The 11,614-nt window shown below is 40.5% G+C and overlaps 2 protein-coding genes across 3 annotated transcripts; one reads left to right on the top strand and one right to left on the bottom strand.

Annotated features, from left to right (window-relative positions):
• The first annotated feature begins 441 nt into the window (after positions 1-441).
• exosc8 (exosome component 8) lies at positions 442-1,931 on the top strand. The gene is made up of 9 exons (XM_079565739.1): positions 442-456; positions 521-594; positions 664-709; positions 793-898; positions 968-1,013; positions 1,091-1,187; positions 1,279-1,399; positions 1,473-1,579; positions 1,780-1,931. Exons 3-9 carry the CDS (start codon positions 706-708, stop codon positions 1,896-1,898), a joined length of 600 nt encoding a protein of 199 aa, XP_079421865.1. The 5' UTR covers positions 442-456; positions 521-594; positions 664-705; the 3' UTR covers positions 1,899-1,931.
• Positions 1,932-2,652: 721 nt separating this feature from the next.
• On the bottom strand, positions 2,653-11,193 carry supt20 (SPT20 homolog, SAGA complex component). Of its 2 annotated transcripts, none has more exons than XM_079565735.1 (24): positions 11,064-11,193; positions 10,523-10,617; positions 10,271-10,306; positions 10,055-10,180; positions 9,721-9,847; positions 9,508-9,611; positions 9,316-9,432; positions 9,127-9,180; positions 8,885-9,024; positions 8,553-8,709; positions 8,380-8,436; positions 8,226-8,303; positions 7,913-8,082; positions 7,783-7,815; positions 7,589-7,703; positions 7,403-7,508; positions 7,121-7,276; positions 6,734-7,043; positions 6,453-6,568; positions 5,026-5,084; positions 4,627-4,725; positions 4,431-4,521; positions 3,678-3,766; positions 2,653-2,811 (listed from the first exon to the last, which is right to left on the bottom strand). In XM_079565735.1, the coding sequence occupies exons 2-24, from the start codon at positions 10,523-10,525 to the stop codon at positions 2,665-2,667; spliced, it is 2,490 nt and encodes an 829-aa protein (XP_079421861.1). In that variant the 5' UTR covers positions 10,526-10,617; positions 11,064-11,193; the 3' UTR covers positions 2,653-2,664. The 2 variants fall into 2 exon arrangements, with proteins under 2 accessions (XP_079421861.1, XP_079421862.1); XM_079565736.1 differs by having other exon boundaries at positions 6,453-6,565.
• Positions 11,194-11,614: the final 421 nt, after the last annotated feature.

Below are 11,614 nucleotides of genomic sequence, written 5' to 3'. Positions count from 1 at the left end.
CTTGGTTTTTTCCTAATTGTATGCGTAAATACTAGCTTTAACTTGTACTTGTCCAAGATTTGTAGTAAAACGCCTTAAGTCAAATAAACAGCACTGTACGGTCCTGCCAAAAGAGCGCGCGTGCATCGTTGTGGCTATTAAACATGTTACTGATCACACTGTATTACAATCGAATGGACCAAAGGCAGCTTTTATAACTTTATTTGTTTTTACAGGACTGCAGAGCCGCTGGAGTATCACCGAAGCTTTCTGGTCAGTATAGTAAAAAAAAGTCTCCAATACGAAAATGTATTGATCCCATTGTTGTTGGATTTGTTACTTTATATATATTTTTAGAACTTCCATTGGCATCAACAATCTTTTTAATATACAGCATTTTTCTCTCTCCACAGAAAGAGAACTGTCGGTCTGATGGGCGTGAGCTGTCAGAGTTTAGAGCCACAACACTGAACATAGGTGAGAGACCCCTCTAATTATCAGCTGTAGAATATTATACCCACTGGATTTACCATTTTGCCAGGGTCAATTTCCACAGCGGATGGCTCTGCTCTGGTCAAACTTGGAAACTCCACAGTCATTTGTGGCATCAAAGCGGTACAGAATTACGCACAGTAAATGAATGAACAATACTTGGGCACTGTCACTATTGATTTTCTCTTATAGGAACTCTCAAACCCCACAGTAGAGGCGCCTGGTAAAGGTTATATGGGTAAGTATAAAGTCTTTGCTCTGTACATTTTTTAAAACTACCTTCAATATTGTCCTACAAAAATTGCTTCATGTTTTATTCAGTGCCAAATGTGGACCTTCCGCCGCTGTGCTCTTCACGGTTTCGACCGGGCCCCCCAGGAGAACAGGCTCAGGCTGCCAGTCAGTTTATTGCAGATGTCATAGAAAGGTATTGTGTACGGGGATAATAATCTCTCATTAACTTCATATAAAAATCGTATTTTGTATCTTTTTACAGTTCTGAATTAATAAAAACAGAAGACCTTTGTATTGAAAGAGGGAAGGTAATTTCAGCAGCTTATTTAAATAACTTGCAGATTAATAACAGGACTGACCAGACTCGCTGTCTTTTCAACACTAGCTCTGCTGGGTGCTCTACTGTGACTTGATGTGTATCGACTATGATGGAAATGTCCTGGATGCCTGTATTATTGCGCTATTAGCAGCTTTAAAAAACAGTATGATCAAATACTTTTACAGTACTTCTACATTGCTCTGTTATTGCTATTGCTCATTTGGAGTTCACACTTTTCTTTCTGAATTTCACAGCAAAACTACCAGACGTAACCATCAACACAGAAACTTGTTTACCTGAAGTGAATCTAGAGAAAAGGCAAGAGCTGCAGATTCACAGACATCCAGTGGCCTCTTCTTTTGGGGTTTTTGACAAGTAAGTTCAGTCTGTAATCTTGCATTACTCTCGTCAAGGTTGTTATATGCCAATAAGTCCCTACTCTGTGCAGATCTATAGTGATTGTGGATCCAACAGCAGAAGAGGAAAGCCTTTTGACAGCACAGCTCACTGTCGTGACAGATGAAGAAGAGCGGCTCTGCTCTGTACACAAACCAGGTTGAAAGAATTCATCTTTAGCAGCATTAGTAATGTTGACAAAGAACGCTATAGTAGTGCGGCTAAATTAACATCAGCAACATTTAAGTGTGTCTACTAATACTGTTGATGTGCTCCTTGGAGTCTAGATTACTTAAATCAGTAGCTTTAAATAATGTTTCTTGGCAATGCATGTCATAAGATTAAAATGTTTCTTTCAGGCGGTTCGTCTTTATCAGGAGAGAAGCTGCAAGAATGCATTAACCGGGCTGCTGTTCGACAGAGAGAAATACAGAAGCTCATTGATAAAGTGATTAAGAGTGTGGACACGCCGCAATGAAGAAACTCACACCAGTTTTATCTAAAAGCTGTATTTTCAACTGTCAATATATATTCTTTTTTTAATAACAATAAAACTGACAAAGACCGCTTAAAAAATTATTTCTCAGTGTCCAGAAATGTCTCACACACACACTCAGTTGATGTCTCATAGGAATTACTCATGGCTCCTGATCTATGTAAAAGGAAATGCCTTTTTAAAATGTGCTGTACAAAAGCAGTTGACACCATCTTGCATGTTGATCTCAGTCCCTTGTTGAGCCCTGCGCCGGGTTTCCCAACAGGAAAGACTTCCAACACACTGAGAGGTAGAGGGCTGCCCCAGGCACTACTCCAAGTTTGATTTGCATTTTCACTTGTAACAGTTCAGTGGAGGATTTGGTGTTGAACGCTCAGCTGGGATCCGTGCTTAAAGGGCAGTATCTACCGGAGTTGACCGAGCAGAGGGCTGTGCATCAGATCCTCTCACTGCACACACGCCAGACAAGTCTTCTGAAGGAAAATACATTATTGTGGAAGCTTGCTACCTACGAGAACCTCCTTTTTTCAAAAATATTACTAAGGTTCTTCAAGCATAGTGCTTCCCATTCTAAAAAACCCATTTGGTTCTCGGAAACCACGTACAACCATTACAAACAAATTTGTCAGCTATAAAAGACAAACAAGTTGACAAATGAGTCTTTTTGCTTGCTGTCTCCACAGTGAGGCAGACAAAAGCACAGTATGGATCATTCATGTCCATGTGTGGTGTGAGAAATGGAGCTCTGTCATGTCTTGGGCAGGGGCTGTGGCGTGCTCCTCTTCCTCTTACTTCTTGGTTGATTGGCGGTATGTGGCCGTGGTGCTCCCCCCGGAGGAGCTGCTGCCCCCATAGCCATTTGCTGCTGCTGCATTTGGTGCTGCAAGAATTGCAACTGTTCATATGCGGAGAGAAAAGTGAGAACGAGGGAATTATTCAGTGCAAAAACAGACAAGAACTAACTGCAGTCTGGCAGACTAGCGCAGAGTTAACAGGGGTTTCTTTCGACGTGGCAGTGTTAGTGAAGCTGTACTGTACGACATACAACAAAAGGGCGGTGAAACAGAGCGGTTAATGGTGGCAGAGGCAGGACAGGGGGGGGAACAGACTGGGGCACGTTGGGTTGTGTTGGAGTGAGGCAGGTACAGTCAAGCAGCACCAGTGGCTTCTGGAGACAATACAGAGTAATGCACTGGCAATAACACACATGCAGCTCAGCAAACGTGCCTCCTGCTCAGAGTAAGTCAGCAACTTCAACTGGCCAAACCCCCATCAAACAGGTCATGCTTACAGTGGCACTATCAACATTATCATTTAAGTATACCATAAAGCAAACCTATTTCATGAAATGACAAATAGATTTTTAAATAGGAACATAACTCGTCCCATTTGGACACACAGTTAGTTACTGCCATGGGAAGTGCCGCAAGCTCCAGTGGGCTGCCATATTCGTCAGAGACATACAACATACAACATTAGATGATGTGAATGGGTGATAAAACTGTATCAACAAAGAAAAAGACACAAAGTACATGGCAAATCATAGAAAAAACTTAACATAAATGTACACATCAATAAACCAATGTGGTGGATATCACTTCTCAAAGCATCAGTCAGTTGAGTCAAGAATGTGTTATGTGATATTATTTCAACTGTTTTCTCTGACAATATAAAAACAAAAATGTCAAACAAATGTACCTAGAGAATAAAATGTCCGTGGTCTATTTTAAGTGTGTAGAAATGTTAAAGTTGCTGTATTACTTGGATCTGTGGCTGGTGCTGCTGCTGAAGCCTTGGAGAAGGCAGCGGGGGCCCAGACCCGTCCAGCCCACAGCCCAACTGGGACAGCACTAAGGGGGGAGGAGGGAGAGGAGAGAGGCGCATCGAGGAGAGAGGCAGAGAGAACAGGGACAAAAAGAGGGAAATATGAACAGGCAAAATGTAAAGTTTAAGTAGAGGAGTTTTGGGTAAAGCAAACCAGCACAGAATATAGGGAGAAAGTTCAAAGGATAAGAAAAGTAACAAAAGAAGGTGAAAGACAGTTTATGTGGGTTTGGGTGATGTTTCAGGGAATTGCATCCGAAAGCAGGGATCATAGTCAGTATCAAGAGTGACAAGAGGAAGGAAATGAAAAGGTAGACAAAAGGCAGGGGGAAAAAAGCAGCAGAGAAAGAGGAAAATTAAGTGTCTCTTTACTGTCGCAAATTCATTAAGTGTAAAACATTCATAGGTATAATCATATATTTACAGGTTAAACAATACTAATTAGTTGTTGTGTTTTGAAGCAGGGCTTTGGCAAACTTTGTTAAATGAATATTTTTTAAAACCTTTCTGTCTTTTTTCCAAAAGTGCTCTACAAGATTGGGAAAGTAACCAAAATGTTCTTGTTTAATGTCTCGAAAAGCCCCACATCATGATCAAACAACCCTAATCAAAATCACTGCTTATCTGTAAAAGGTGATTGGTTGAAAAGAAACTGGACAGTGTGAGTCTGGAGTGTCAAACGTGCACTACCTGCTGCTGAAGGAGACATGAAGCTTCCTACTCCCAGATTGATGACCGCCGTTTGCTGGTTTCCTAAATTTTGATCTGTCCCTTGGTCGCCCTGAAAAAAGGTCAGAAATGTCAAAAATAAAGATGATTTAGGTCAAGGACAAGTCGTTTTATGAGCCTGTATGCAGTGTTTTTAAACGCAAACATGGATGCTCACCGTCTCCCCCTGCTGTTGCGGACTGGACGTTGCAGACTGGCTCTGCTGAGGGGAAAACTGAGGCAACTGAGAGTTAAAGATGAGAGGACCAGTGGGGATCTGTAGGAGAGCACCACAAACAGCAGGAGGAAGCACAATCGAACAGGGACAGGGAAGAGAGGGGAGGACACAGACAGGGCAGAGGGATGAGGGAGAAATTATCTGTCAATAACAGGGTCACTAGTCCATCGCCACAAGCCACTCAACAAATAAACTCACGCTAGAACTTTTTTTATCCTGCATTCTCTATCACTAGGGTCAATACCTGGGATAAAAAGTAATACATGCGGAAAATATGCTTCAACTGCTTTCTAACTCGGTAACACAGAGGAAAGTTTAAGGATTCAAAAAGTGCCGTACCTGGAGCAGATTCAGACCAGTTCTCAGACCAGCACCGCTGTTCAAGCCGAAAGGACCTCCTACGATCAATCACAAAAATCAGTTAGAAGATCTGATAAAGGTGACATATTTTGCAAAATCGACGTGAGCTTTTAAACTGGTTGTGGTGGTTTTCCTGTGTAGTTCGGGTAATTCATGCACGTCTGATGAGTCCAGCACTGCCCTGCCTTTGTGTGTTCTGGAAATTTCCATTTGCACCTATCTAACGTCCCTGCCTCCAGCCTGGGTACCCAGGAAGAGCACAGACATGCTTTCACGCTGCTCACTCAAGAAAAAGTATCTGTGCTGAGGATCCTTTGGACCAAAATGTGATTTTTTTTTGTGCTTGGCTTTTTACCAACAAAAGCTTCATAAACAAGGACTTATTAATTTGGAAAAATACGCAGTTTGTGTCAAACCTGGTGCTAAAAGCTGCTGCCCCAGAGTAGGTCTGCAACTAGCGGCTATTTTGGTAGCGATTAATCTACCGATTATTTTTACGATGAATAGATTAATCACTTGGCTGTGAATGTGTATTTTTCATTTTTTTTTACCACATACAGCTAAAGTGTCACTCGAGGACGTGCTGATTGAGCAAACTCAAAGTGAATGTTTGTAGGAGGCTCTTAGAGCTAATTCTGCTTTCTGATTGGATGAGAGACAGATATTTATGAAATTTACAATGCACAAAACACTACAGACCCTAACTTTGAAACCAACATAGATTTACATCAAAAATACAACATTTTCATCTAAATTTTGCTCTATTTGAGTCTGTGTTCAATTATCGATTAGTTGTTGATTAATCGATTACTTGTGTCAGTCCTACCCGAGAGACAGCAACGGTGAGTAACTACGGCAAAATGGTTACATGTGGGTAATGTAATGTGCACTGAGAGACAAGAAGCTCCAGTACGTTTATGCGCTAAGCCTGACAGTGACACCAACGTGACTTGTGGTGACTGTTGTGACTGTTGTGATAGTTTTTGGTGGGTTTGATTTGGTGACATTTTAGCCGTGACGCTGTGTTTTGGTGATGACTATAGTAATGTTTGCTTAAGGGCTTGGCTGAATCAATCCTAGTGGGCTTTGGACCAGAAACAAATGACTTGTTTCTATTTTAAGTTGTTGCAATATTGACCATATTGCCTCTTGAAGTGTAATGTAGTGTTAAATAATGTTCAGAAAAATCAGAAAAAAGCATAATATCTCTCCTTTAAAATGTGGTTATGGAACTATGGAACAAACCAGTACATTAGAGGAACAGCAAGTTATCTACAAGAATCCAAACGGTTTTAAAACAGACAGTACCAATTTTTCAGATATATTTTAGATTTAATCTACACTAAAACAATATTTTCACCTGTTCTTCAAATGCAAGCACACTCACAGAGCACTTCTAATCTTACCAGACTGAGCTGCAGACGGCATGGCAGGCATGAGCCCTCCAGGGGGCAGAAGTCCACTCAGGTTAAGGCCTGGGCCCAGCATTGGATTAGAGCCACTCATTAGCGTCTGTGGGCTGCTGCAAACAGAAAACATTGTTCATGTTGTCTTTCATTTTTACTTTTTTGTATATAAAATGTTATTATTTACTTATATCATAATAAATAATAAATAATTCTGCTGAACTTTGGCATAAATCCAGTACAGGACACAGAACAATGTGTGAGTGAAAAGCGTCTCTTACCAGACGGAGCTGACGACGTTGATGAAGTTGAGTCCCGCAGCGTTGGCCATGACTTGTGATGACGTGGTCCCTGTTGTTATGGATGTGCCCATAGTGGGCAGGGGAATAGTCATGACCGGCAGAGGCTGACTCAGGGCCAACTGCTGCTGGGTGAAGGGCAAGAGGGTGGGCTGAGACTGGCTCTGCACTAGTGAGGAGTCTGAAGGGGTGGGAGTCACTGACAGAGGAGCAGTGAGAGCGTCCGTGGGGTGAGGCGTAGAGCAGGGTGTGTTTGTAGGCGTGGGAGTGGATGGCTTTGGGGTACCCGATCCTAGACGAGAGGGGAATTATGAAACTTGTTAGTGGCGAGAGAATTTATAATTGTATTTGAATACAGGATTCACTCACTCTGCGTGGAACCCATGGGGGAGAGGGAGGCAGGCGACAAAAGGCCCACCTGACCCAACTCTATTGAGTGCTTCCTGTTCAGAGACTGGCTTTTGGCTGGAGGGGGCGTAGGGCACTTAAGTAGACCACTGGTATTTTGAGAACTATATGGATTACCTAAAAATTAAAAGAGTGATAATGCAGTATTTAAAAAAGGGAAAAATATACTAAATTATTTGGAAGATTTACAAGTAACAAAGTCTCCAGTGACTCAAAATTCAGAGGAGTATTACATATTCATACCTGAGGAACTACTGCCTGATCCTGAAGGCATTTTAATGGGAGGAGGCTTGTGCCTCACACCTTTTCCTAAGAGAGATGTCTGGACCAAAGCAGAAAAACTATCCCCCTGCAGAAGATTTGAAAGTGTTTCATATAGCATTAATACAACTGATACATGCAGCAAAAGTAAACTAAAGCAACATTTACCTCATTATCTTTATGGGGGGAGGGAGGCCCCTGTCCCACACTACCAGAGTTATGGGACATTTTAACGTCACACTTCACGTCCTTTTCGTAAACACCTTTGTACTGATTAAGAAACCTGTGGACACACAAGCAATTTGTAAAAAATGTCTGCATGAAAATATTAGAAGACCGAATATGACATAAAGATGGCCTACCGATCTGCGTCAATCTTTGATCCTATGAGAAATCTATTAAGGATATAAACACACAATATGATGAATACACAATGAATCAATGATTATCTGTTGAATTGTTCAAATCGAATTATACAACGCGTGTCCTTACGGAGGGTGTATGAGCTTAAGGTCAGAGTTGTCCTCTTCCGCTTTTGGTTCTTTAGCACAGTAGATCTTGCCATAGACCAGAGGGTCTCCCATGGACTGAAAGATAGACACCTTGGTTCTCTGGGCTTGGCCCCCAACTTCACATTCAAATGTGTAGTCATCAATAACTTCCTGAATAAACAAATAAGACAAAGCTATTGTGAACAATGTCTCGCTGTGTCTGATGAATTACATATAAGTCCAGAGTTATTTCCCAAGGAATCATTTGAGATAAGTATCTGTTAATAATGCATTTATGCAGCTCTAAAACTCACTTCAGCTGGCCAGATTACAGTCGTGGGTTGAGAATCCTCCAGCTGCAAAGATTTCTCAACCACTGCATATTTCTCGACCTAAAACACAGTAAGAAGGCAGCTTGTGATGCATTTAAATTCTTATTGCTCATTTATGCCCACTTGCAGCACTTACATCTATTTCCTTCGGCACAGCTAATTGGCAGTTGTTTTGTTTCCACATGTCAACACACTGAAGGCAAGAGAGAACCAGAGTGGTGTTACAGTAAAATGAACACTTTGTATGATACTACAATTAAAAAGGCATAATAAACAATAGTCTTCACTCTGATGAAACTATCTACTTACGTTTCCAACTTTGGAGATTTTGAGGTCTATGACAGGAGCAGGTTTCCGCTCCTTCCTCTTTTGGAGGTAGTCATAGAGCCGTAGTTGCGGGGGGACAGGGATATGGGACAGTTCCTGCTGCCTGTTCAGTGCAGCTCGAGAGTGCCTCTTATAACACCTTCAACAATAAACTCAATCAGCAATTTTGGCTTAGTTCCACTAACGCTTGAGATGCAACCAATACATAACTGTAATTTATTAGTATCCTTGACTCATTTAATGTCGCAAAGCTCCTACAAATGTATCAAAGCAATTTTACAGCTCTACAATGCAAGAACACATTCTGGCCATACCGTTTCATAGAGCGTGTGTTCATTTTCTGCTTGTTGTAGAGCAGCCGGTTTGCTGTGCAAGTGACTGAGATGGAGGGGTCCAGACACAAGGGTTCAGCTGTGGCCAAAATCAACTGACTCTCCAGCTGCAGTTTGTCATCCTAAAATTAATTCACAAAATTAGGAGACAAAAAAACATATATATGTATACTGCATAACTGTTATATTACTTGTATTATAAATATATATTGTGTTTGTTTTACCTGTGTCCACTTGTGGTGGTCACTGGTCATGGCGTGGACATCACAGATCAGGGTCTGCATAAATGGAAGCAATAAATACACGTAAGTTGGTGAACTGATGATATCAGCACTACAGGGTGGAAGTAGTGACAACTTCAGTGACAGTTTAAGCCCTATTGCTATAATAGTTTTGAAATGTACTTTTCTTACCTGCATTGTTGGTCGGAGCAGGATGTGTCTGCTCTGATAAGTAGGCATCTTGGTATTGCCCGACTGCCTGTAATCCCTCACTTCTACAATTACACAGCCACAGTGGAAGATGTTCACCTGGGAGAAAAGGGAGAAAAGGTGTTACATGAATGACTATAACATGCATACTACAACTGCTGCAAATCTACACACCTGGGATTTCTCCAACAGATCGACTAGAATTGGAGGCAACTCTTCTGCATCCAAATACTCCAAAAGTTCTCCTTCTTCATATGGCAATCGGATTGTTTCTGAGTCTAGAAAACATCAAATCATCAAACATCAAACGAATCATGCAATTGTATCACATAGTTCAAAACACAGCCATTTAATGAGGAATAATCATTTTAAAATGACATATCTTACCAGACCCATTCTTTCCTCTGAGCATTAACGAGTAGCCTTCATTACCAGGGTAAAGGTTGACCACCAAGCATGACACTGATTCCTGAGACACTAGCTTCTCCAGTAGATTCACATTTCTTCTTAAATTCTTAATATACAAAGAGTAATGCATTAGTTGAAAAATAAACCTCAATTAAGATAATAATAACAAAGACTAGTCCATCTGCTGGTTAATGGTTACTACAACATCCTTCCCCATTCTAGTTTAAATACGTAAATGACTCATCATAAAATACAACACAATAAACACAAATAAATATCATTTATTATATAATAATGACTTGCATATACAAACCTTTAGCTCTGGCTCTTTCTCACATTCTTCCATGTACAGCTCATAGAGCTTCTGATATAAACTCTTTCTTCCACCAGATGAGATTCTTCTTTTGGCAGGTCTTTGTCGAGCACTTTCAACAATGTACTGAAATAAATATACATTTATTGTTATAACTTGGTATTAAATGCCAATTAAAGAACAAATAAGTGTATTACTCAAGCACTACAGCATTACCTCGGCTCGATCCAATGCATATTCCAGAACTTGTTGCTAAAAAAAAAATCAACACTGATCAAAAGAGACTCTCCCATCTTGAACAAATATAAATATTATTTTCATTATTTTGTGATTATGGTGAAACCTGTATTTCTGCATTAAATTACAATAATGTATACAGACATGAATAAAGAATATAGTATCAGAAGAGCTAATAAACCGTTCAGTTCATTGCTTAATTTCTCAAATGTCCAATAGAAGGATTATTACCATTGTGGTCCACCGCCAGCTTCAGGGGAGTGACGGTAGACGATGCTGTCCTTTCAGCCCCACACTGTCACCTTCCTAACGCGACCATTCACGCCCTGCACAATAGTACTTCAGTAAGTCAATACAAAAGAGCTGCACAGTCACCACATGTATTCCCAAAACACAATAGTAACTATATCTAAGTTATTACAAAGTACTGATCCGTTAGAAACTGATCAGGTCCAACAGACAAACAGCTCAGTAGAAAATCCAAACTGTTTAGTTAGTTATTTGACTATATCACAGTCAAATCTATAGATCAGAAAAGTTCATCAATTGGGCATTTACGTCAATATTGAGCCTTAAGTGTCATTGAACTCAGATGACTGAACCTCCAAGTAGACGAGTAGCTGAATCGCAACAAGCCCGTTGATGCCTGACCATTGAGGCTAGCACGGCTAATGTTAGCATGCTAGCTCGTTACCTTGGCAAGATGCAAGTTACCAGCAAAGGATGTGCACAGACAGAGCAACATTAATCTCAACAACCAGGATGGACTTGCCTTTTAGATTGCATAGCGCTCGACCGTAACTCTGATGCAGGAAAACGAAATGGAATGGAAATATCAGTGTCTTCATTGAAAAAAAGTCGAAGCAGCAGCCATTTTCTTCCAGTGTGACAACAACAGCTAAACTTCCGGTTTGGCCAGCAGTGGGCGGGGCCATAGAGTAGTACACGACTTTTACTTTTAATGCTGTCAAAGCATTTCTCAAGGTCAAATTTACAGACAAGTGCATTGCATTTTATACCAAGAGACTCATTTCACAGCTTTCCTTTGATATCAAAGGAAGTTTGAACATTGTATTACAGTCTTTATTAATGGCTTATTACCACAAATATCAATAGGACCATTTTGTTATTGAATTATTATTATTAAAGTGGTTTTAATTTCAATTTACTTCCCCATCAAATTATCAAATACTTTTGATGAAGTTCACTTTTTAATTTAATCTAGTTGGTTTTAGGCCAATGCTTATTTTTAATCTTTATCTTTTTTCCACCTCATTATCCTGCAGAATGTGTGGTGACTAATAGCTCATGAATATTTTTCAA

The sequence above is a fragment of the Gobius niger genome (assembly GCF_951799975.1).
Source record: "Gobius niger genome assembly, chromosome: 11".
NCBI classification, from domain to species: domain Eukaryota; kingdom Metazoa; phylum Chordata; class Actinopteri; order Gobiiformes; family Gobiidae; genus Gobius; species Gobius niger.
The sequence above is the reverse complement of the archived record's forward strand: the minus strand, read 5'-3'. Positions and strand labels throughout refer to the sequence as shown.